The following is a 27,056-nucleotide window of genomic DNA, read 5'->3' as shown; positions in this document are numbered from 1 at the left end:
CACCATCCTTATTTCGTATAAAATTGAGAGTTGTTGAGTGTTCAAGGGGAGTTATCTTTTCTAACAAAAGCATTCAGAAAGACAGAAATCGCAAAACACATCCTTCCATCTGAAATCTTGCATTCCAACATCAATACTTTCCTTCTAGCTCTGTGCTGCTGCTTTTGTTTCAATGTTTTATTTATTAACAAAAAACCAAAAACAAAATCAAAAAACCTGTCCACAAGGGGGGTCTGATAGAAGTATGCCTTTTTTTTTTACTTTCATAGAAAATACCTTACTCCCTTCAACCTATTGTGTTTAGATTCTTTTTTATATGTATATATTCTACTTTAGGGACAGTAAAAGAGATGAAAGGCTCATCTCCTTTCTTGTTAGTCTCTGTCTTGACTTAGTAAAAATTTCAAGCAGACTGTTGAATGAAGACTATTTTGTGAATCTGTGAAGATTCTCTTATCAGTATCATGGTGTGCTGTTCAGATACTTAGGTAGGAAATACTTCCTTGGAACTTAATGCATCCTGTTCTTCCAGTTCCAGGGATATACAAGAACTGGCAGAACTTAATGGCTTGGGGATAGCACTGTTGTGGTTTCATCCCTTTCAGGACTGAGCCTGCGACATTTGATTTGGTTGAGCTCTCCATGGGGCTGTGTTGAGTTTCTTTCCAGCTGTTGCACGACTTTCCTGAAGCTACGTGGATAATAGGAAGACATTTGATGTAGTTTATGTGCACGTAGAAGATAATGAGACAGGGGAAGACAGCCAACCAACCAACATGAATTTGCCAGGGAGAAAATTGTGTCAAACTGATTAGTTTGCTTCCTTGGCAGATGAATTATATTAATATATAAGGAAGGGAAGGGATAGAAGTGATACAGATAAAAGTGTATATGGTTTTGAAGGATGTTCTTTGAATGTAGTATGTGTAGTGTTTTGATGTGATCTTCCTTAAATTACTATATTGCAAGAGGAAAGTACATTAAAAATGACCCATTGAAGCAGTTAACAGGGATTCAGGATCACTTGGAAAGGCATTTGAAGTAGGCTTCCCTAGCAGCTTGCCATGCATGGATTTGTCAATAATGGCATCCATGAGTAGAGATCCATGGAGGAGAGTCTACTTACAAAACAAACAGATGATATAAGTTTGGGAGTAGAAGGTATGGGCAACACAAAGGATTTATATGAAGTTGTTTGTAACTGGGGTAGGCCAAGTATTTGTGTGTGTTTGTTTGGCCTGGCTCACCAAATGTCTATTTGTTATAATACAGTACCTCAGTCAGTGTATATAACCTAACTAATTTGAGTTTGCTGAGTTGGATGGCCTCTTCCAACACTCACAATGCAGTTTGTTGTACTTTTCTGTCCTTTAGTAGAATTACAGCACTGAAACCTAGAACTTGAGTGGAAGTGGTTGTTGCCATAAAGAAGTGGTGTGTCTGGGTTTGGGGTCCTGGCTCATCACTGAATTACTCATGTGGAAGGTAAGCAACACTCTTGGAAAGTCCCAGGATTTTTCTCTTGTGCCAGAGGGGAGCAGAAGGTTGGGCACTGTTGGGTACTCAGCTGCTCTTGCATCTTCTAACAGAGCCATCCCCTGCCTTTCCACCCACAGCACAGCAACAGACACAGCTGGGAACCCAGTACCGGGGCTTCCTCCCTTGGCTTAGTCTCCATGCTGTGGCTAAAGCAGCTGCTCAAATGAAAAGTAAGTGCTCCTGCAGCCCCTCTTGCCTTCCTGCATTGCTGTGTATACCATCCAGCACACTCACTGCTGTCCCAGTGGTTGGCTGAGATTCAGGAAGGGTGGAAGGGCAGGGATGGAGAGGGGTGGGGCTCGCTAGATCTGCTGTTTACAAACAGAGAGGGGCTGGTGGGAGATGTTGTAGTCGGAGGCTGTCTGGGGCACAGTGACTGTGGAGTTTTCAATACTCAGGGATGCAAGGAGGGACATCAATAAAACTTCTATGCTGGACTTCCAAAGGGCAGAGTTTGGCCTATTCAGAAGACTGGTTTGGAGCATACCCTGGAAAACAATCCTTGAAAATATGGGGGTACAGGAGGGATGGATGTACTTCAAGAAGGAAGTCTTGAGTGCACAGGAACAGGCTGTCCCAGTGTGCTGAAAGGCAAGCTGGCGGGGAGGATGACCAGCTTGGTTGCACAGGGAGATCCTGAAGGAAATCACGGGAAAAGGCAGAGCTTACCAACTGTTGAAGAAAGGGCTGGTTACTCGTGAAGAGTTTAGGGACTTAGTTAGGTCTTGAAGGAAAAAAATTAGAGAGACATAAGTGCAATTTGAAATCAATTTGGCTATGATTCTATGATTCTAAGCAGTTTGAGGTGTTCATGTTGTGGATTGTTGTTTGGCTTGCTGAAGATGTACATGAGGGAAAAATAACTTCTTTATTGTTTTCCTATGTTGCTTGAGGAGTTACCAGAGCTTCCCTCAGTACCTCAAGCCTTTTTCCGTGCAGAACTTTGCCCTAATGTTTATTTATTTATAGTATTTTCTTGAGTTTGCCGCAGAGAGAAAGTGCATGAGTAGGGAGGAGCGACCATATCTTTTAAGAGCTTTTGTAGAATAAGGTAGGAAATGTGGAAATAATTATCATCTGGGATGGTGTTAGGGAAGTCTGACATACTGCTTTGTTTGAAATTCCCTGTGATAGAAAGGGATGTTTGTGTGCCAGGCTTTTGTATACAATGTGCACTTCCTGTAGTTGTCAGGTTATCATGAAAGATTAATTTCCTGGCTCCTTTAGAGGTAAACACCAATATTTCACACTGGGTCAGTAATTTTTGCTGGTGATAGATTAATGCCTGAAACTCCCTTTGACATGTTCCTATCTGTTGGTGATGCCACAGTCTCTTAATGATGTGAAGCATAGCAAGGGGAAAAAATTGTTGACGTTGTTTCTGTGGAGATGCTGCTCTGTTTCATGGTCCCTGCTGCTGTTTTCCTGACTTCTTGCAGTATGGCTTTTTCTCTTTGCTATCCCAGTAAATGTTTTTCTAGCAAAAGCACAAATGAAGTTGATAGTAGATACACCTTAGCAGCAGAGACCTGGTGCACCAGTGGTGTAATTGGAATAACAAGAATGCTGTGAATATTTCATGCCCCATCTTCTGTCCCAAATTGAGGGTGTTGGAAGAGCCACTACTGATAAGAGATAGCCTGAGGCAGGCAAGCCTTAGACAATCCCTTGGAAAGACTCTTTAGTCTCATGAATTGAAACAAACTGGAGGCACAGTAAACCTAGTTTTAGACCTTTCTCTTGTTTGATTTTAACTTTAAAAAGCTGCCTGGGAGAAGTCTCAAAGGCAAGGTCCTGTAGATGCAGGGAGATGAAACTGATGTGCAGCAATTTTTATAGGTGAGGAAATAATAGTGGAGAAGTGGGCTGCCATCTGGCTGTATTGCAGTGAGAGCATGTTAGAACTGCTGTTCCTCCTCAGTGTTGGTAACAGGTCGCCTTAGGGGAGACAAAAAAGCCACCCCTGTAACACCTGCATGAGAAAAGTGCTATACTCACTACTTTGCTCCACGGTTCCGGATGATGGAACTTTTTCCTGTTACAGACCTGGATATCTTACCACACTTCTTGTTGAGTGGATGTTCAGGTTCTTTTCTGGGATAAATTTAGTTAAAAGCAGTGTCCACTGTAGTCACTTGAGCAGCCTCCTGTGGCACTGTGAGAATTCTTTTCAGAGAGCAACAACTTCAGTCCAAATTTTTTTTCTGTACCTTTGGTTATTACTGGGGAAAGGGTCTAAGCAAAGTGGCAAGACTCAACATGTGAGTGCCTGTAGTTATTGATAATGCATCTCCTTGGAAAATACTACCACTTCCAAATAGTTGTTTTTATTAAAACACCTGGCAATTCTAGATCGTATGGTGCTGTGCATGAAAATAGCATTGCAAGCTAGAGTAGTCAACACTGTGAGGGAAAAGAAAAAAACCCACAACAAACCCCAAAAGTCAGAAAAGTTAAAAAAATCCACATTGTATCCTATACAGTTTCTAGTAAGGAGTGTCTCTTCCACTTTTATTTTTTTTCTAGAAGGTTTAGTTCTATTGTAACGGGAATTGAAACATACTGACTTTTCTATGAGATAAGTAAAGCAGGAAAATGTTGTCTTACAAATTCATTTGTAAGCTGAGATGCATCCCTGTCACTTGCAGTGTCTGTGCTGCAGACCAGATGTCTTCTTACTGGAGTATACAGTTTTTCATCTTGTTGTGTCGCTTGTGTGAGTTTTGACTTATTCTTTGTAAAGCAGCTGTATCAGTTACTGTGGCCGGGGCATTGCAGGGCAGGAGGAGGGATCCCTTCCCTTCATCCCCTGGGAGGGACCAGCTGCTCCTTGCTGACAGTCACACCCGCCTGGGCACTGGTACAGTCGGCGCTGGGGGATGGCGGCGCAAAGCTCGGGAGGTCCAGCTGACTGCCAGGAGGATGTTTACTAACAAAGGGCTGGCACTGGCTTGTGGGGAGAGGAATTTGCTCACTCCTATTAGTAGTATCTTGCAAGGAGAGGATTTGAAAGCTAAGATGCTTGCGCTGAACTTCAAGAGTTCAAGGTAGGATGAGACCTAAATGAATCCAACTACTCTTATTTCTTTGTGTGGTACTTTTTCTCCCCCTAGACTAGAATTTTATTACATGACTGGCTTGTGTGAGGTTGTAGTTTTTCTTGTCAGGCTCTTCTGGAGTTGTACTTGATGGTATAGGAGAAACAACAAAATGACAAACTAAGATTTAGTTAAAATACAGTGATATTTTGAATAATGTAAGTAACAATGCACAATTTTCTGTGTTTGGGTTGTTGGCTGCACAGAAAGAAGTAAAAAATGGGTAAATTGCATCTGTCATTCCACCTAAGGAAGAAAATAACTGATTTCAGTGTGACACATGCATAGTTTTTGAAATACAGCTAATATGAGCCTGTTCTCAAGTGCAGTAGTTCTGCAGTAGTAGTGAAGCAAGTGTGTTATCCAATTACGTTACACAATATTCTTAGAAATTTAACAAAGTTGGAGAAGAACTGATCAGATTAAAATAGTATTTTCCCCATCTCTGAGTGTTATAGGCTTCAATTTTTCTTTGAATAAAAGAAGTTAATTTTTTGGAGGATTTCTAACTCTCCTATTTAATCCTGTAGTACATTGCAAACTCCTGTTGAGAAGGTGTTTATTAACTATTTTGGCATTTTTGCCAAGCAGGACTAGAACATGAGTAATGAAGAGAAAAACAAAAATAGTTTTGAAAGTAGTTATGGTAAATAATAAATACACCAACCTCTTTACTGGCTATGAAAAGTAATCTAAACAAGCATGGATTTTTTTAAAACGTTGCAACTTTGTCCCTGTATGAGACACACCAACTTTAATGTCCAAGAATATCTACACCCAGTTCAGTCATATCATAATTATGCCAGTGAACATTGGAAAAAAAATTTGATCAGAGAACTTGAAGAATGCATTCATTTGAGCAATTAGTATTGCTTTAAAAGTTTGCAGTTTTATTTTGCTTTGCAGGTTTGTATTTGTGGTGTTTGGTTTTTTGTTTGTTTCTTTGTTTAGGGTGATCATGACCTCGCTGGACAGCCTGTTCTAGTGCACTGCCCCCTAAGTGTAAAGCTCTTTCTCATGTTGTGATGGAATTTCTTGCGTTTTACCTTAAGGCCATTGCTTCTCATCCTGTCATTGGGCAACACCGACAAAGGTCTGGCACCATCCTCTTGGCACTCACCTTTAAGATATTTATATGCATTAATGAGATCCCCTCTCAGTCTTTTCTTCTCCAGACTAAACAGACCCAGCTCTCTCAGTCTCTCCTCATAACAGAGATGCTCCAGACCTCTCATCATCTTTGTGGCTTCTGCTAGACCCTCTCCAGTAACTCCTCATCTTTCTTGTACTGAGGAGTCCAGAAATGGACACAGCACTCCAGATGTGGCCTCACTAGGGCTGAGTAGAGGATCATCTTCCTGAGCCTCCTGTCTGTGCTCTTCCCAAGGCACCCCAGGATCTCATTGGCTGCACGGGCACACTGCCAGCTCATTCTCACACACCAAGGCTCCCAGGCCCTTCTCTGCAGAGCTGCTCTGCAGCCCATCAGCCCTCAACCTGTGCTGGTGCTTGGAGTTACTCCTCCCCAGGCACAGCACCTACACTTGCCCTTGCTGAACCTCATTAGGTTTCTCCACACCCAACTCTGCAGCCTATAAAGGTCCCACTTAATGGCAGCACAGCCTTCAAGTGTTTCAGCCACTCTTCCCAGTTTTCTATCACTAGCCATCAAATGGACTCAGGTTGTGGCAGGGTGGGTTTAGATTGTATATTAGGAAAAATTTTTTCTCAGAGAAGGTTGTCAAGCACTGGAAGAGGCAGCCTGGGGAAGTGATGGTGACCTTCAATCGTTATCCCTGGAGGTATTTAACAGATGTGTAGATGTGGCACTTGGGGATATGGTTTAGTGGTGGGCTTGGCAGTGCTGGGTTATTGGTTGACTTGATGATCTTAAAGGTCTTATTACAACTTCAGTGGTTATGTTGCTGTGATTCTCTGCTGTATGGTGTGTAGCAGTTGATTCCAGTGGAGCTCTGTGGATGTCTTTGTACTATCCTAGTTTTGGGGTGGTCCCATGGTGTAAAGGAGAGCACTCCGGACTCTGAATCCCAAGGTCCTGAGTTTGAGTCTCAGTGGGGACCATCCCCTGGCAGTTCAATGCCTCCCTGCCATCCCATCCCGTCACATCTCGGACGCTCAGCAGGGTCAGCCCCGGTTAGTACTGGGTGCTGTGACAGCCCCGAGGACTTCCCTGTCAGTGTCCAAGCTTGCTCAGCCGTGACAGATGGACCTCAGGACTTAAACGGTGGGGCCAGTTCTGTGCATGCTGTGCCTCACCTAAAAAATTCACTGTGCAGGCTGGAAGGGCACACCCACGTGGGGAGAGCCCTTTCCAAATACATCCTAGTTTCACTGTAGGTGAACTCCATCTAGGAAAAGTCAGTTCAAGACGAGTCCATTAAATGTGACTGTTCATGGTGCTGAGCTTCCCATGGTGTTAGTAGAGGGACCTGTCTGAGGAATGTGCAGGGAATGGTCCAGTTTAGCAAGTTCCTGTTGCGTGCAAACAGACAATTGAATAATGTAGTATTTGAAAGATATCTGTTGTTGTCTGAAATGCTGTCGAGATGTGTGTGCAAGTATTTCTGCTGCTTCTCCATTCATCTCTGGCCTGAACTGCTAATTATAAGGTCTTGGGCTGTTTTGTTTTGTTTTGTACTTAGGAATACTATGAACATGCAGCTTAAGACATTAATTTACTTCCTATTGCTGCAGAAATAAACAAGCGTTTGTGCTCAGGGTTTAATGCCGATTTAAATGCTGATACACTGCTGTTTTTGTTGCAGTCTTTCTGACTAGATGGTAGCAGAGAAAGGAATTTTATTACATCAGCCAAACATGTGCTGGTAGGATCACTTTGTTGTTTTTCTTACTCATGTTGTTAGAAACAAGGGCAGCTCTATGGAGACAAATGTTACAGGTAATAGGCTTCTGCTTACTGCTCTTTCATATGCAAATTTCCTAAAGGCAGAAGAAACTTTCTTCTTTTGGGTATATAGATGGCTGTTTTACATGGCTGGAGGAAGTTCATGCTCTAGATTGCTAATGGGAAATAAAATCACTACCACCACCACAAATGGGGGTCCCCTTTGTGTAAAACCAGGGCCCTTTTAAAAAAAATTGGTGGCTTTTTCAGCTAAATATCAGAACTGGGCTTAGACTCGCTATTGTCGTTACTGAATGTGCTGTTTGGAGCTACAGAGCTTTGTGCATGGCCCTCCTGCTGGGATGTGCAGGCTCTTCCCTGTTCCAAGTTCACGGGTTTCCTTCCCCATCTTCACCACCACATCCCCACCCCCCCACTTGGAAAGGCAAACCACCCAAAGCACTCTTCCCCGTTCCTAATAACAGCTCATTGTTTCATTATTGATTCTAATGCAGTAACTTTTCCAGGAAGGCTTTTTTTACTTTGCTTGTTTACTGCGAATGCATGAGCCACCCTCTGGAACAGTGCTTTCCCCCTCCACATTTATTGCAGTCTGCATGCCAGCCAAGCACACACGCTTGTCTCTTCAGATCCCAGATTGGTTTTCTTTTTGTTTGGTTTTCTCTTCATGTGTCTGCTCCCCTCTCACCCCCTCATGCCCCTTTTTTTTGTTGTTTATCAGGAGCTTCTTAGCAGCATTTCCTCTCCTGAATTGCATGGTTTGGTCATTACCATGCAGGTCAGGTTGGCAAACTAAAATTTCAGTTCTGTTCTATTCCCAACGGGCTGTAACTATTATTCTGTTTGTCCAATTAATGCAAATCAGTTTGTTTAGGCCTTTTGAAAACAAAACAAAACCAAAACAAAACAAGAAAACCAGCATTCAGGAATGCTCAAGGTACTTTGCCACAGAACATATCAAGAATTCAATTAGAATTTGTTCTCCAAGAATATTGGGGAAGCAAATAGCGTGTTCTGTTTTGGTTTGGGGTTTTTAACCATTTGTTACTCCTCTTTATAGTATTCTTCATATTTTTCCTGACACTGCATAGGTTAGTAGCTTTATAAACTTCTGGTGTAATATTCTGATTGATTCCTCCATTCTGAATGGTTTTGTTGAGGTGCCAATGTTCCTGAGATGTTTCAATTCTTCCAGCATGTGTTCAAAACCGGAACATGTTTCGGTACTTGCTCTTCCTCAATATATTTTTCAGCTGTGTGTGTTTATAGCAGTATTGAGGTTTGCAGGATAATATGCCTTGGCTTATCTGCTGTCTTGCCAGCTGGCAGGTGTGAATGGGGATCATTCCCATCACACACGAGTCCAGTTACTGAGTTCCAGACTGACACCAATCTGGTAAACTCTAATTTCAAAAGTGGTCTGCTGTGTTTACAATGTAGGTGTACTGGTAACATGAAAACTAGAGTTTTTATTCTCTCAGTCCAAACCCTTTTAACTTACCAGGCATAATCTTCCTGTAAATGAGTGTTCCAAAAATACTTGTCAGTGGAGAAATTTATTTTTGTCATCTTCTGTGTCTGCTCCAGCCAAGTGGGACTTTGCTTCTGCCTACCAGGATTTTTGTGTTACATATATTTTTGTCTCCTCACTCATCGTGTTTCTCTGACAAATGGTGTCCTTTGCACTCCTCGAAGGACAGGAGGAATTGTGTGTCCAAAACTATTTCAGACTCTGAGCAGTCAGAGCTGCATTGCCAGCTTTGAGCCCACATTGGAACAAGGCAGAGGAGTGGAAAAAATGCCACAGTGGTGTGATTGCACAAGCATGAGCAAATAGTTTCTGGGAGCCTGGATGTCTGTGATTGAACCACCTGAACCTGCTAATGAAGGTGTCTCCTCTCTAACCCAATACCTGTATGGAGCCAGTACTTGGATCTGTACTGTAACCTGTGATTAGGGTTAATGAAACATGGCAAGATTTATTTATTTTCTAAATTGACCATTCCTCATCTTGTAAAGCAGAAAGGCTTCTTTTGCACCTGAAGAGTTATATTTGGTCCTCAGCCCTGCAATAGCAATATGTTTTGCTTTGCACAAATCATTTAAAACCTCTTCCTGGCACAAATATTACCTTCCTTCTCCAACCTAAGGAGATACCATGGAGTGAGAACAGTTTGAGGTATGGGATTTCAGACTTCCTTGATGGCTAGCAAGCCCAGACTGGTTTTTGGAAATCAGATCTGTGCTTACATGCAGATTGAGGTTGTTTAAGACTGTGCACTGAAATTCAGAGTTGAAGCTGTGTAGAACCCAGCAGATAAATGTGGATTTTGGGTAGCCTTAGGGTTGGATTGTATTTCTTGGTCTTATTTTGTGAAGAGATGAAGGACTGGGTATACTGTTACAGGTACCTCAAAGATAAGGTTTTCTCTACCACCTAGTTGGATGTTGATGCAATATTTATTACGTGCTATTTCACTTCTGAAAAATGAAATTTACTCAGTCAATTTCCCTGACCTTTTTCCAAAGCTGCTTTTAAACAACTGGTGGATGTTCAAATACTTACAAGAGCAGATTCACCTTTTGGTTCTCATGATTCTGTGTGGTAGTTCAAGACAAAATAAAAATTCATCTTTCATTGTAGTTGAAAAAGATGTAGAGTAGAATATACAAAGGTGGAAACCTTAAATGTGTGGTCAGTCTAAAGAGCCTTTATTTGAGCTTTCTGGCAGTTTGCATTGTGGGCATTTACAATTCTGTAGCTTGATTATCAATTTATTAATGAGCTGAAATTGTGGAAGTCCTTAAGTCTTGTTAAAAGCTTCCTTAAAGAAAAGCAGTACCAAGAATTGTGTTGGTGATGGTGGCAGATCATAATGTGTGCTAAATAAAGATGTAGGAAGCAAATTTATCATCGTGCAACGAAAAATCACGTTCTAGATGCAGTGTGGACTGATTTGGTTTTCACAGGAGAAAGTGACCCTCATGTTTGCTTCCTTGAGCACTGTCTCGTCCTTGCTCTCTGTAAAACAAACTTGTTTCTTCTTTCTCTTCCATCTTCTCAGAGAAGAGCAAGAAGGCTGGTGAAGGGACTGGAGCACAAGTCCTATGGGGAGAGACTGAGGGAGCTGGGGTTGTTTAGTCTGGAGAAGAGGAGGCTCAGAGGTGACCTCATCACTGTCTAGAACTACCTGAAGGGAAGTTCTAGCCAGGTGGGGGCTGGTCTCTTCTCCCAGGCACTCAGCAATAGGACAAGGGGGCACGGGCTCAAGCTCTGCCAGGGGAAATTGAAATTGGAGATCAGAAAATACTTCTTTCCAGAGAGAGTAATCAGGCATGGGAATGGGCCCCCCAGAGAGGTGGTGGATTCCCCATTCCTGGAGGTTTTTAAACTGAGATTGGCCATGGCACTGAGTGCCATGATCTGGTAAAGGGACTGGAGTGGACCAAGGGTTGGACTTGATGATCTCGGAGGTCTTTTCCAACCCAATCGATTCTATGAAGTTAGGAGTTTTGAACACCATTCCCAGCTGTCTGTGAACAATGATTGTAATCACATTTTTCGCCTCCACATGTGCATCAGGAGACCTTCCTGCTGGGAAACTGCCATTCTGTGCTATTGCACTAAAATGTGATGTCCAAGTAGGCTCTTCAGTCACAAGGGCAAAATGGATGGTAGGTCTGCACTGGGGATGTTGGAGTTGTCTGTGCTTTTTGGGCATGGAAATAGAAACAAAGAAAATTCATGCAACTTGGACAGTGGTTTGGAGAAGCACTACATGTTATTTTCAGCCGTAGTAGGAGTCAGTATTTTGGTTTACAGGCTGTAGTTTTTGGAGATGGCAGAAGAAACGTTTGTAGCTTGGAAATACTTTGTTACAGTACTGCAAGTAATTTGGGAAAATTTTGAGGTTATTAATTAAAGCATTAGCAAATTCACGAGGGTTATCTTCTAGATATAAGCTCTACACTAGTAAGTCAGGAACAGAATAGGCTATTTGAAGAAGTCAAAAGCAGGACTTTATTTCCTTATTTGAAGAAAATGAAGTTCAAGAAGTTGATGTAACTAAAGGTCATTTTCATTTAAGTTAATACTAATTAAGAAATATGTGCATTATTAGTCATTAGCGATAGCTTTCCTCCATCCCTGCAGCATAGGTCAAAAGTATCACTGTTATTTAATTGTTGTCCTTTTACACTGAATATAAAACATTAACCTTCAGGAGGATACAAACCACAGGAAATCTACTCTATCAGCACTTGCTAGTGTGTGTCATTATCATGAATAATTTGTGGGAAATGAACCTGCAAAGAAGACTGATAGTCCATGTTCTATATCTTTATCTTTCTCACTAACCAGTTACTGAAGTTCTTCATATTTGTTGAAGCATAAAGAATTTTTGTTTGCAGCAATTTCAAGGCATGAAGGTCAGGTTGAGCATAAGAATAGCATTTCTAATGTTGCAAATAACAAAGGAATTGTAGCTATAGCTGTCATCTGATTTGAGTTCAGAGAACAGGAAAAACCATGTCCTGAATTAGGATAGCAGGCCTTTTTTTTCTTTTCTTTCTTTCTTTCTTTTTTTTTTTTTTTTTTATTCTTGGAGGTATTAAAGCAAAAAATAATTGCATTGAATTCTCAGGTTTGGACCTTACCTGTGAACTGAGACACCTCTGTAAGCATCTCTTCAACCTGTAGAAACAAACCAGTATTTCATTAGGTTGGCCTCTGCACTCTGATATTCATTTGGAAAAGGGAAGTTTAAGCTTTTAGATGAAAGCATAAGGTTCCTTGAGATAAGTTTTCAATTATTGCAATGCAAAAGTAAAGCACATACATAAGTCATGACCCTGAAATAATAGTGTGACCTTGCAAATCTTTGCCTGCTCACCTTCCTTTATTAATAATAGTTTGCAATACAAAAGTTGGAGTGAGAGTTTATGGTGTTTTCCAGTTGGGAGGATTTCTCAATGAAATAGTTCCTGTTTTAGCCAGGTGCCCAGCTGCTCAGCAAGAGGGAAACACAGTATGGGAACAGGCACTTTTATAAGTAGGGCAACACACTGGATTTGTTCAGGCCCTGTCCTAGAGGGACCAGATGATATTCCCCAAACGAGGGTGTGCTAGTTCAGTCTGTCAGGGAGAGCTCATGGCATCCTTTTCAGCAGCACAGCTTCCTTGTGCATGATTTTCTTTGTGTATAAGTAGCTGTTTTGTGTTTGGTGGTGGTGGAATGGCAGGAAGTAGTTGTGTTCTTTGCCTCCCCTCCTGCTGATGTTTTTGTCTACAAAGAGAATATTTTATTCCTGCTGGTTCTAAGCACAAATGGATGTGTATCTAGCCAGTAACAGCTCTTTGTTGTTTCTTTTGAAGGCCAGACAATGCCCTTTTGAATTGTGCCTATCGATGATCATCTTCAGAATGTTGGTATTAACTACATGTGTAGGGAATCTGCAATTAAGGAAAGAAATAACAGACCTAATGAGAAGGGAAATAGCAGGTGTGGACTTTACTGATAGTAATGGACTTCTGTGATTCATTATAACAAGAAGACTAATTCCATTTTTCTGAGATAGTTGGGGTGGAGGTGTGTGCTGGTGTCCCATTATAATCTGCAAAGAAAGAAGCTGAGTCCTGTTTCACTGCTAAGCTGCTGATGTAATGCCAGTCTAGTGCCTGCGGAGACACTTGTGACTGTAATTACAAAGCAGATAATTACCTAGCTGCTTATTTAAATAACACCCTTTTGGAACTAGATGCACAGCTTGGACTTGCAGTAGTTATTGTGAAAATGAGTGTGTCAGGCAGCTTCTGCCTGTCTGCTTTTTTTTTTCTTTACAACTCTTTTGATAGTTCTAGTAGTACTACCCATACATTAATATATTCTAACCTGTGCTAATGATTAGTGTATGTGTTGTGTTTTTCATGCAGAATCTGTTTTTGGGCTTAATAAGTTGTTGGTATATTCTGTAGTGTAATTTGTGATCATTTTTCCACTCACAGTCAGTAACTGACTTAAAATACTTTGGAGGGTAGAAGTTACCACTTTGCATTAACCCCAGTGAAGTTTCTTCAGAATCTCTTGGGTTCATCTTGTGGGATACTCATATAAATTTAACAGAAAATGAAGAACTTGGGGAATGGCTTTATATCAGAGATGCTGAAATAGGTCAGCTTCACTTATGCTCATGGGGAAATGCGCAGCCATCTGAGAGCCAGTGGAAGAAAACAAAGGGTTTTTAAGTAAGGATGCTTGTGCCTTACCTTCTCTGCTTGCTTCATTGCTCTTCCCATGGAGTTACTTCTGCTTCTACCACTAAGAGAAAACAATAATGTTTGTTACAAGAGCAGTGGTTATATTGTTACTGCCTTTGTGCATGTCTTATTTTAGTTTTAGTTCATAGAGAGCACAACTACCATTAAGTCACATTTATCTCCTGTAGCAGAAGATGAAGTGCAGGAGGTTGAACTGTTTCAACCCTGCTGATAAACCATGTGCCTGTCACAGTAAGACTGTGTTACAGAGCTTCCACTTGCTTAGTGTGAGCTTTCAGAATAACTTCTGATTTCTTCCTCAGCTTAAAAAAGCCAAAGCTTCAACAGCTGGAATGTCCAGCTCACAGGTTCACTATGAAGAGTGGACCTGCTGGGGGATGTGACTCATCAGGGCCATTTTGTAAAGAATGTGTGGCTGCAGCAGCTGAACACACCACACTGGAAGAGGGAACACAAGGCAGGGAAGAAAGAACCAGTTTCTGGCCTTGTCTCTTCCATAAAACTCCTCTTGAGGCTTTTGGGGTTGCCCTCTAGTTGCATCCTTTGTGTACTGGGTGTTTGGCTTTGAGATCACAAGCTGAGAGAAGGACATCAGCTGGTCTCTAAGGGACAAAAGGCAAGCAAGCAGAAAGATTCAAGTATTGCAAAACACCACATAGGATGAGCTGCTCCCCAAAGTATCCTCAGCTAGATATCCAGATTATTAAACATCACTGATTTTAGCATAAGGGGTGTGTGTGTTCACTGTGTGTGCTGTGGGGCAGGTTTGTGAAAATAAGCTGGTTTATTAGTTGTGAGTCATTCTGATCTGGCAGTGATGAGTGGGACAGAAGAATCCGTGAGGAAACGCATTGCTGGGTGTGCAGAGCAGCCTTTCATAAAATCATAGCATCGGTTGGGTTGGAAAAGACCTCCGAGATCATCAAGTCCAACCCTTGGTCCAACTCCAGTCCCTTTACCAGATCATGGCACTCAGTGCCACGGCCAATCTCAGTTTAAAACCCTCCAGGGATGGTGAATCCACCCCCTCTCTGGGCATCCCATTCCAATGCCTGATTACTCTCTCTGCAAAGAATTTTTTTCTGCTCTTCAACTTAAATTTCCCCTGGCAGAGCTTGAGCCCGTGCCCCCTTGTCCTATTGCTGAGTGCCTGGGAGAAGAGACCAACCCCCACCTGGCTAGAACTTCCCTTCAGGTAGTTCTAGAAAGTGCTGAGGTCACCTCTGAGCCTCCTCTTCTCCAGACTAAACAACCCCAGCTCCCTCAGCCTCTCCCCACAGGATGTGTGCTCCAGTCCCTTCACCAGCCTTGTTGCTCTTTTCTGGACCCGCTCCAGCACCTCAGTATCTTTCCTGAACTGAGGGGCCCAGAACTGAACACAACACTCAAGGTGTGGCCTCACCAACGCAGAGTACAGGGGAAGGATCACTGCTCTGGGCCTGCTGGCCATGCTATTTTTGATCCAGGACAGGATCCCATTGGCCTTCTTGGCCACCTGTGCACACTGTTGGCTCATGTTGAGTTTCCTGTCAATTAGTACTCCAAGGTCCCTTTCTGCCTGGCTGCTCTCCAGCCACTCTGTGCCCAGCCTGTAGCGCTGCAGGGGGTTGTTGTGGCCAAAGTGCAGGACCAGGCACTTGGCCTTATTGAACTTCATCCCACTGGAATCAGCCCATCTCTCAAGTCTATCCAGATCCCTCTGCAGAGCCCTCCTGCCTTCCAGCAGGTCGACACTCCCTTCCATCTTTCAGTCCTTGTTGCAGTAACCCAGGTGTATCAGAGGGATGTGGTAGCTAAATATTGGGCAGCTGCTTATGAAGCATCTGCTCAGAGAGGCAGGAGGCCCTTCAGGGACTGTAGGAAGTGAGTGTGCAATTTAAGACTGTCCTGTAATGCATGTGCAGGGTCAGACCAAATTCAAGCTGTACAAAGAATAACAAGACAGGTGTTTCGTCACCTGTGTGTTAATTGCTGAGCAGGGTGTTTGATTGTCATGTGCTGTAAACAAGCAGTTGTGAACAGGTGACTTGGCTATTACTGGAAATGCTGGAACCCTTTCATTGTTGGCATTAAGGAGACTGCCAAGCCTTAATGTTGAATTCAAATCATGTCTGCTGGTTGTAACTGCCTGTGAAGACTCTGCAGATGCTTTCACAGTAGAATAGGAATGTCCTTTGTTCTACATCTTTTTTGTTTGTAGGAAAAGGTTTAGATGTACTGCTTCCTCTTTTGCAGGCCTAAGGCTAAAAAAGAAAACCTCAGTCAAAATATGTATAAAGGACAAAGTAGCAACATAGTCCAATACTTTCATTATTCACTTTCACATATCTGAGATTTGGCCCTAACACTGGAGCTCCCAGAGCCCCCAGCTCTCTTCCTTCTATTTCCATAGGAAATCTGCTATCATAATCAGAGCAAATATCACTGTATTTGGACTGGCAAAATTAAATCACCGAAAGTCTTTCAGCTTTTGTGAACAATATATTTCAGATGACAATGCATGGAGCCCACACTTGCCTTTTTTCTAATAGGACAGAAACAGAGTAGGATTCAACTCTGGAATAATTCCACAAGTAGTGTCTAGTCTGAAATTTATGTATTGTGTACATTTGAGTTGATCTGCAGTGGAACTGAGGTCAGACTTTCTACAACTCTGAAGACTGAGCAGGAAATACTGCCAGATAAAGCAGGTCCTGAGGGCAGGTAACATTGTTAAAGAAAAGCATCATATAATTATAAAGATATCCAAGTGTAAATGTCAGTGTCACTACCCCTCTCTTCACTTCATACAGTGCAACATGGACTCTGTACTTGTGAAAAACATTAGGAAATGAATATTTTATATTAAAGGATGTTCCCAAAGCAGTTTCTTCTAGGAATATTTTCTTGAGCATTGCAGGGGTGTCTTTGGGTCAGAAATCTGAAATTCCTTGGCATTGTGGTGCTTTGGTGTAGTGTTTGGTTTTTGGGTTGGCTTTTTTTTGAATGGCTGGGAGGTGGAGTTCCAGCTGAATAAATATACACATGGAATATATCGATTTTTGTAGTGTTTTTTGGTTACTTCTGGGAAAAAAAATGAAGTGAAATTAATGTGGATGTTATTCGTACTATGCTATGCTCATTCTCTCCTCCTCCCTGCCCCATCTTTTACATTGAGGTTTAATATATGATCCTATTGGGGAATAAACAGGAAGGGACTGTGTTAAGAAGTGGAGGAGGACTTTCATTGTTCTCTGCATTTGTCATCCCTCTGGGTTTAAACTGCCCCAGTGGGGATAAACAGATCTCATCTTGGAGATGCTGTCTCAGTAGGCTCCTGTTGCATGAGGAAAATAATGTGTAACATTTATTTGGACTTCTCTGACTGTAAGAAAGTTGCCTGATCTATAACTGCAACTGTGTGCCTCAACCAGTTCAGATTCCTGTTCTCAGTGTGTGCTTAGGCTGAAGAAAGCAATGGGATTTAAAAGAAATTGCACTAGTGAAGGTCTAGAGCAGTGGTGGATTCAGTGACAACATTGTTTTGGGTGCTGGATTTAGAGTTCTCAGCATTTTGTGAATCATAAGACGAAATATGAAATATCATCTTTAAAAAATTCTATGAAAAAGAAACTACAACCTTTTTGCCTGCTGCTTAGACAGTGAAGTTTTGCCTCTTTGAGTTCACATGTTAGTTCTGTTAGTTTATGTGTTGTTACAGCAACAGTTCCCAAACTGAAGAGCTGGGGAAAAGCTGTGGGTTTCTGGAGGAAATACTTGTGCTGTTTCATTTTTAGCTGTGTGATTCATGCTGATTTGAAGACTTACCTGTGTTATTTCTTAGGGATGATACACTAAAAGACAACATGCAGTTGTGTCTCATTTTTCTTCAGATGTGAAAAGCCAATGCACATCTCCAGCATGGGCTGACAGTTGCTGGCTTGTTAATTAGCATAGGGGTTTTAATGACTTCTCATTTCATAATTCTCTTTTTGCATAGTACCAAAATGTTCATTAGCAATTAGTTCTTACTTCTTCTTGTGTTTGTAAAGTGCTGTTCTATTAACATATTCCAGAAAGGTTTCTCTCTCTTGGGTTAGAGAGAAAATATTTTTCTTTTATTAGAGAGAAAATTTTTTTTTATTAATGCTTCTTACTAGTTGTTGATTATCTTCACTTTTACAAGCATAGCTCCAGTTTGTTATTGGTGTTATTTTCATGGCTTTAGTACTCAGCTATTGTCTTTCACACATCTTAGTCTCAGGGTGTGAGTTCTTCCCTCATTACCTTAATCACAACATCTTTGGAATCATCACTTCTCCTTTTAATAATTGACCCTTCATGGTAACATCTCTTTTTGATAATTTAAATAATTAAGTTCTTTAAGTTTCTTGCTGGGAGGCATTTTCTACTCTTTAATAATTTTTATAGCTGCTGCTGACCTTTATTTTCTCTACTGCCTTTAAGCAATGAAATGTAGGCATTACAGTTCTGTGGAGTATTTCATTGTAGGTGGTCTTTACTTTGTGTATGTAGCTGAAACCGTTCCCCTTGGTTTCCCTCACTCTTTCACTTTCTTGAACCTCCTCATGAGAATAGTCCCTTCTGCTGCAATTTCCACTTGGCTTTGTCTGTTGGGGGATTTATCTGGTCTGACCCTCACAACTGCTGTGCAAGGTCCTGCCCGAGACTTCAGTCTCACATTTGGAAGGTGTGGGCTGCGTTGTTTTGAAGACTAATACAGGACTAAATACAGATGCTGTGTTGTATCAGGGAGATGTTTTGAAATGCACCCATGATGTGGTAAAGCAAAACCTGGGCAAGATCAAGTAAGACCTCAGGAGCCTTGGGAGCATGAGGGAAGGGGACAGGGGCTCAAGTGATCTTCTGCTTCATCTTTCCAATCAGAGATCGGGGTGCAGGCCCAGAGCTTTAGCTTCTGTCATCACAGGATATTCTTCAAAGAATGCAGATTACTGGGGAGAGGTGGGATATACATGCTTATAAGAGAAAAGAAGATCTGCTAGGGGACTTCAGCCAGCCTGACGTGCTGGAGAAGATGGTCTTTAAAGGTCCCTTCCAACCTCTGCTGTTCTGTAATTGCAAAGTGAGTTTCTTGTGCTTCAGGAGGGAGGAGACTGAGTGTTATTCTGAAGACCCCCAGTAGATGACATGTGAGATGGATGATAGCTCCATTGGATAGCTTTGTCTATTTGCCATAGGAAAGTCAAGAAAAAAAATTAAGCATGGCTCTATATGATAAAGCCAATGTCTGAGAGAGTTTGAAGGTCATATGTGATTTAGACTTTAAAGTACATAACTGGTGGAGTGCTCTCCATTGCACCATGGGACCATCCCCTGGCAGTTCAATGCCTCCCTGCCATCCCATCCTGTCAGATCTCGGATGCTCAGCAGGGTCAGCCCCGGTTAGTACCAGGTACTGTGACAGTCCTGAGGACTTCCCTGTCACTGTCCAAGCTCGCTCGGCCGTGGCAGATGGACCTCAGGACTTAAACGGTGGGGCCAGTTCTGCGCACGCTGTGCCTCACCTAAAAAATCCACTGTGCAGGCTGGAAGGGCACACCCACGTGGGGAGAGCCCTGCCCAAATCTGCGTTCACGAAGTCTGGCCATACATACATAACTGGTACTGATTTTATAATAGAATTAATTGGACAAGTCTTTGCAATATGTAGGTAACACTGCTGTAAATGCTGGGGACATGTACCAAAGAATTGTAAAAATGGTCTAATAAAATGTACCAAAGCATTTTGCAGTGTTCCAAGCTTGGCCAGCCGTGCCTTCTGCTGAAGAGTATCGGATATTTTTCTCTTTCAAGTTGTTGGCTTTAAATTCTCCCAGCATGTACTCATCAATGCCTGGCATATAAAATTAGCTGATGCTCTTGACTGCAGCGTGGTACTTACTGTGAAATAGGGTGCTGTATATTTAAAGGCTTTGATGGAATAATGCCTGGATCTCTTGCACTCAGTAAGTTCATTTTCCTTTCTGACCAGGATACAAGGGAGCTTCCACAAGTCAGCCAAGATGAATATGGTGAAGAGGATCATGGGCCGGCCCCGGCAGGAGGAGTGCAGCCCCCAGGATAACGCGCTGGGCCTGATGCACCTGCGGCGCCTCTTCACGGAGCTCTGCCATCCTCCGCGGCACATGACCCAGAAAGAACAGGAAGAAAAACTTTACATGATGTTACCGGTCTTCAACAGGGTAAGGGACAGAATCCGCAAGGGGCGTTCTCTTTATTTGAATTGACTGCTTGTGTTTTGTATTCCCAAGACATTTTTGGTTCTAGCACAACAGAAGCTTTTCAAAATTCCATTGGCATCTTTTCAGTTTTCCCCTTCTCCTCACATAATGTTGTGTTAGTGGATTGTCTTGGGCTGAGCTGGCAAAATGCCAACTGCCCATACAGAGTCCAAGCATCTCTCCCCACCCTGCTGAGAAAAGGGAGAAAGAAAAAAAAACACCTTTCTAAACAGGTTTAAACTTAAACTAACTAATATATTTATGCAGAAATGAGAAAATTAAAAGAAAACTACAATATCATACACTTACACAAGTTAGAAATAACAAGAAATAGCTCCCCCGCTTCCCATCAAAAACAGATTCTTCACTCTAGACTTATAAGCACCCTGAAAGACACTCAGCAAGAAACAGAAAGTATAACAAAATGTTTCTGCTTCCCTGAATTCCAACAAAATGCCAGTAGTGGCAGCAGCAGCAGGGCCCAGACAGCAGGGCACCAGCTGTGTGTCCTGCCTCTACTTCAGCCATGATGGAACTGAGTGAACACCTCCCACTCCTGTACTCCTATCTCAGGTTTGCGTCATCTGGTATGAAATATTTCATTGGTTACTTAGTCAGGTGATACCTGTCTCTCCTAATCTGTGTAGATTCTCTGAGCCTGCTAATTTGAGACTAAACTAAACTACCACATGGATGAACTTGCCTTTGGAGATTTTCTTCCATTACCAGTTTTTCTCAAATGCAATCCACAGATTCATGTAGACTGACACAGAGAGCTTTTCTGCAGCGCCCAGTTATTACAAAGTCATCTGATTTCCAACCTAAACTTTGGTAGCAAGTTTATACTCACATTTTTTGTGTGACAGCACTGCTATAGAGTCTAAATAACTCTTCTCCCTTCTTTGCATTTATTGTACCAATGCATATTTTGAGATAAATCATATTATCTGCTGTCAACTTGGTCTTCTGAGCTACATGGGCTGAACAATTTTAATCTCCTCATGTGATATATTCTCTATATTCTCATCACCCTTTTAGCTCTTTTCCTATGCATTGAGTTTGAATCCCCTTCCTGGATAAGGGAGATGATACAGTGGCATTCCTATTTCACTATTCCCTTGTGCTGAGGCACTGATTTTTTTTGGAGACAGGACTGTGACAACTGTCACTGGAATTAATTAATAATCCTCCTGTTGTCTTATATCACTCAGTTATGCTGCCACTGTGTTGTGAATAATAATTTTGATGGTAGTTTTAGTGACTTGAAAGAGCAGTAGGTACAGATCTAGCTCTTTTTTCCCCTGCTTTGACCTGAAACCTTACTCTTGAAGTTGTTCTTGGGTGATGGATTTGTGCTTGTATGTGCTACCATAGACAACTGGAATAATCTAAAACCTGAAATGCAAAAACTTCATAGGCAAATCAATACAGCTTTCTCTTTTTAAATTGATGTTGTTGAAAGTATGGCTTGTGGTGGTGTTAGACACTGATCTGCTTGGATGCTTGTGCGGGTTTTGGCTGGAACAGAGTTAGTTTTCTTCACAGTAGCAAATACGGGCTGTGTTTTTGATTTGTGCTGGAAATAATGTTGATAATACAGGGATATTTTAGTTATTGCTGAGCGGTGCTTACACAGAGTCAAGGCCTTTTCTGCTCCTCACCTCACCCCAGCAGCAAAGAGCCTGGAGGTGCACATGAAACTGGGAGGGGACACACCCAGGACAGCTGACCCCAACTGACCCAAGGGATATCCCATATGTTTGGTGCCTTGCTTGGCTTACAAAACAGGGAAGAAGTGGGAAGGGATGTTCAAAGTGATTTGTTTTCCCTAGTCACTGTTAAGCATGGTGGAGCTTTCCTGAAGATGACTGAACTGTTGCCTGCCCATGGGAAGTAGTGAATGAATTCCTTGTTTTCCTTTGCTTGCCTGCGTGGCTTTTGCTTTCCCTATTAAACTCTTTATCTCAGCTCATGAGTTTTCTCACTTTTACCCTTCTGGTTCTCTCCCCCACACCTGAGAGGAGTGAGCAGGTGACCAAGTGGTGTTTGGCTGCCAGATGAGGTTGAACTATGACAGTGTTGTGTGGAAAAATTAATCCAAGTCCAGGCACAGGATCAATAGGATTTTCAGTCTAATAGGTAATATGCTTTAGTGGATAGATCACCTAAATGCCATTCTGTTGCTCTGGGTCTTATTTCTACGGGTACCTGTTAAGTGAACTTGGGAGAAGTAAGCTCAGTTCATCTGCTTCCTTTTTAATTTATCTGCTTGGATTATATGCCCTTTAGTTATGGACTTTCTTAATTTGTTTTTACAAATTAGCATAGTAGAATCTTAATTTTGCCTTTAGCCCGTGAAGGTTATTTTGATGCAGTTATGCTTAGAAATCTCCCTCTGGTGGCTGCAGATGGCTGATGCTTCTGGAAAAGGGGATCCCCTACTAGAGCTGCTTCAGCACTTAGCTGTGATCTGCAAGTGGAGATTTCTTTTTCCGTGGCCTTTATGGTAACTTTATGGGCAGTAGCATTGTACCTCTGGAAATTGCAATTGGTGATATAACTGGATTATAACATTAGTGTAGCAATGCACATCCTGTTTCTGTACAGCAGTCTAAGTAAAGACTTTGATTAGACCTCAGAGATGAAAAAGAACAGTTAAATTTTGATTTCTCCATTGCTTCTGCCTTTTCTCTATTTTCTTTCTTGCTACTACTTACTTTCATCCCCTCTTTTACACCACTCGCTGGCTTTGTCCTAATTCTCAGTCCCTCCTCTGGACTCCACTGAAGCCTAGTAGTTTCCTCATGTCTTTGTACCATTTGTTCTCTCTCACTGTCTTTCAATCAGCTCATGTATTGAAACATTCTGAAAAACAAATCAGTAGCCCCAAGTTTTCTTCTTACTTTGTCTAAATCAGCTCTTGCCTAAGTAGTCTCTGGTACCATTTAGATTCCTGAAAAGATTAAAGGTTTATGTGATTTCTGAGTGAATACATCTCAGCTATTCTTTTCTCCTACTTCCTTGTTTTTCCCTTGTTTATAGTAGTTTTTCCTTCCCCAGATTCCTCATGTCTCTTTTTTATTCTCTTGTTACAGAATTCACGTAATTCTGTGAAGGGGCTCTTTTCTCCAAGTCCTAGAGACTCTTTTGTGCCCTTCTTTAATTAAGGAAACTTGATGCTGAAGACACACATTTATGTGTTTGCCAGATGTTTTGCTTTTCAGTCCTACCTCTGGTTTTCTTCCTCTTCTCCCTTTCCCCGTGCCCCTCAGTTTCCTTGTTTGGTTTTAGCATCTCTATCCTCACTCCCTAGTGGTTTTGAACCTGTGACCTTCTTGAGGTTGTCCTTTGTGCCACGAATACAGGCTGTTGCCAGATGTTGTCACTTCAGTTTTCAGTCTCTAAAAGCTGGATCATAACCTGGCACACTGATGGAAACTGGCATGGCTTGTGCTCTCTCACTTCCTTTCCTGCAGTCCTTGATAACCATTACCAGTCATCAAAACCTGTTAATATATCCCAAGCAAAACTGATTTTCCTTGGTTAGTCAGGTCTTATCTGTTGCTATTATAGGGATTTTTTTCCTTGCATTTCATGTAAGTGTATTTTTCTGGCCCTGTGTTAAGGAAGCTGAGCAGTTGTGATATCATCTATTTCTACTTGAGTTTTGCTTTTTAGATTCCTGGTTAATGCCACCTTCTTCTTTTCATAGAATCATAGAATCGATTGGGTTGGAAAAGACCAACGAGATCATCAAGTCCAACCCTTGGTCCAACTCCAGTCCCTTTACCAGATCATGGCACTCAGTGTCATGGCCAAGCTCAGTTTAAAAACCTCTAGGGATGGGGAATCCACCCCCTCTCTGGGCAGGCCATTCCAATACCTGATTACTCTCTCTGGAAAGAATTTTTTTCTGATATCCAACTTAAATTTGCCCTGGCAGAGCTTGAGCCCGTGCCCCCTTGTCCTATTGCTGAGTGCCTGGGAGAAGAGACCAACCCCCACCTGGCTAGAACTTCCCTTCAGGTAGTTCTAGACAGTGAGGAGGTCACCTCTGAGCCTCCTCTTCTCCAGGCTAAACACCCCCACCTCCCTCAGCCTCTTCCTATGGGACTTGTGCTCCAGTCCCTTCACCAGCCTTGTTGCTCTTCTCTGTACCCTCTCCAGCACCTCAATATCTTTCCTGAACTTTTGATACTTACATGTAGAGTGTGCTGTGGCTTCCTTGGCTTATCTAGTCTTTTGTCTTCTGAAGTGTTGACTGTTGATGGTACAGCTTGTTTTGGAACAATCTTTCTAGCTTAGTAACTCTGCTAGTCATAACAGGACAAAAACTGAAATTGATGGGGATAAAAATTAGTACAGGAGAAATTTAACTTTCTGAAGAGTCTTGGAAGGGATTTGCTGTGGCAGATACAGTAAATCTTGGTTCGCTTTAAATTTGGAGATGACTTTGCTCTGAGAAAGGAAACTTGCTGACAGGAAAAACATTGCTATAAGTTCCTTTCTAAAAATTGTCTTGCTTCTCAAACATAGTACTTAGCTGCAAATGTTTTAAGTGATCAGTTAATAACTCAATTCAAGTTCAGACTCTGAATCCCTCAGTTACTTTGCATAGTTATCTTTATTCTATTGAAGATTTTTAAGAGAGATCGAGTACTTTTGTGTTACTGCCTTCAGGAAACACCTTGATGGTGTAGCATAAAAGCATTATCTGTTACAAAATTGGGATGTCTGTGTTAGGACAAGACTCCAAATAAATTGTGGAGCTCAGATCAAAACTTCTGTGCCATAACTTGATGTGTATTCCAGAACATCTCTTAAACCATGTTAGTGAGCCTTTGGAAGCAGAACCTGCTTGTGCATGGCTTAGAACAGGGCAGGTGTGTGTGTGTGTGCATGAAAATCAGTAAATAGTTCTGGAAGAAGCCTTATTTTTACTGAGTGCAGAGATGTAGAGTGTGAAAGGTAAGTGCTTCCCATGGCATCCAAGTGGGAGGCAGCAGGCAGCCAGTTCAGTAATCAGTGTCTCCAGGAGCTCTTTCAAGGCCTTCTTGTTTAGCCATGGCATTGGGTTTTTTCCTCTCTTCAGAGATATCTCAAATTTTGTATTTTGTTTCTTCCTGATATTTTGAGGATTATTAATCAGTAAATCCATCAGATATAGGGCATTCTTAACTTTGGTTCATAGATAGGGAATGTCTCAAACACGCTGCAGATACAGCCTTGCTGGTTCTGGTAACAAAGGGGTTTACAGACCATTTCTGTTTCTTCATTGTTCAGGGAGGCTTATGAAATGATGGATCACATAGTAATGAAAAGCTAAATTGATGCGTAATTAACAAAAGATTGGCCTTGTGGAAGAGTACTCAAAAGGCTCCTTTCAGAGTTCTGTGAGTTCATGGAAACATTTCTGCACCTACGTGGTGGTGACACTTTTGCAGGATGTGAAAAAAGTGGATGGAATGATGAAGAGGCTCGTTTTGAATAAGTGGTATATTGTTTACATTATCTTGAAAGAACCTTGCTTTTCCTTTTTAATAAGGTGATTTACTGGTAAAATGTGTAATATCCTGTCCATTATTTTTACTACTACTTTTAGTCAAAGTGGATACAAATATCCAGTGGAAATGCTTATTTTACGTGGTGCAAACTTGGCTATAGGGTAATTAATTAAAAGTCAGTTGACCTCAGTAAACCTTTTACTGTAACTTTGAGGTCTCTACATTTACTGGGATCTGATAAATCTGAGCAAGCTCAGGCAGGTAACAGGGTTATTAGTTTTGCCTCTTCCCTTGGTCGGAGTGATGAGAGGATGCTCTGCCAGTGTGTATCTAGTCTAGTTAATCTTGATTATGTTCTGTCAGTGGATATGCAAACCTCAAGGCCCTCTTCCCTTCTTACAGGCTTATGGAAGTTAGAGGCTCTTGGATGAACTGGGAGCTTATGCAGGCAACAGCAAAAGGAGGTCTTGTGAAAGATTTAGAGAAGTTTGCATTGTCTGTACTGGGATTATTGCATACTGTGTGATCCAAATGATGGTGCTTTTCTTGGGCTGCTGAAAGGACTTGTCTGCCTGTAATGTCTGGGCTCCCATTTGCTTGCTTTATTGCCAGTGGTTGTTCAGATTTCCTGTGTCAGAGATACTTAAGCCTTTGATGAAAACTATTTTTGTTTTGAGGAAACAAAGTGTTCAATTTCAGTGTTGTATTTCTGGCTCTATTTCATCATGACTTTGCAATGCAAGCAGGCAGGAAAAATATTTTTGGCTATTTTGTGATGTGCCAGAGCAACTGATACTAAGGGGAGTAAGAAGTCAAACTTAGACAAAGGTTATTCTGTCATCTGCCTTTTGAATTTTCCTCAAGTAATTTAGGGGTTTCAAGGCAAGTTGGCAGCATGATTATCCTGCATCCCTATTGGCTGTAATCATGGATTTCACTGGATGTCCCTGGACTGGAGAGTGACCTCAGCCAAGTATGTCAGCAGCTCAGCTGTAACAGTTTTAGTGGGTCACCCAGAGAAAAGAGATGAGGGTGAAGGAACTGTGGAGGCCAAACCAATTGTACTGTTGTAGATCATGTCTTCTTTGTGGGGGCCCAATATAACCTGTGAAACAAAGGTTTTACTAGAAAATACTGTCATCTGGTGGCACTCCTGAAGGTTACCTAAATAGCTACAAGGGAGAACCATGTAAATCAGCAAAGACTGTTCAGGTGTTGAGCAGGCTCTTCTGTTTCTTCAGCACTGACATGAGATGCTACGAAAATTTGGATTGCATGCTTTGCTTTGTAATGAATATTGTGGTTTTATTGTGACCATTTTAGTGCAAGTTTTACGTGGGAAGTGTGGATGGAGATTCTTCTTTGTGCAGTCTTGAATGAAAAGTAAATTACTGCAGCAACTGGCTAATCCATTTTGAGATAATGTGTTCCATAGCTTAGTGCAATACCACAGCATTAACACAATTTCTCCCTGTTAAATGTGATTTAATACATTATTTAATAACC

General features: G+C 41.8%; 1 protein-coding gene across 6 annotated transcripts in view; it reads left to right on the top strand.

The window, feature by feature from the left end:
• The window catches only part of WDFY3 (WD repeat and FYVE domain containing 3), a 173,113-nt gene that overhangs the window by 37,628 nt on the left and 108,429 nt on the right, over positions 1-27,056 (top strand). For all 6 annotated transcript variants that reach the window (XM_071555657.1, XM_071555655.1, XM_071555658.1 and 3 more), the window contains exon 3: positions 19,797-20,007. In XM_071555657.1, the coding sequence (XP_071411758.1) occupies positions 19,828-20,007 (180 nt within the window). In that variant the 5' untranslated portion in view covers positions 19,797-19,827. The remainder of the gene's footprint in view (positions 1-19,796; positions 20,008-27,056) is intronic.

This window comes from Pithys albifrons, chromosome 5, assembly GCF_047495875.1.
Source record: "Pithys albifrons albifrons isolate INPA30051 chromosome 5, PitAlb_v1, whole genome shotgun sequence".
NCBI classification, from domain to species: Eukaryota; Metazoa; Chordata; class Aves; order Passeriformes; family Thamnophilidae; genus Pithys; species Pithys albifrons.
The sequence above is the reverse complement of the archived record's forward strand: the minus strand, read 5'-3'. Positions and strand labels throughout refer to the sequence as shown.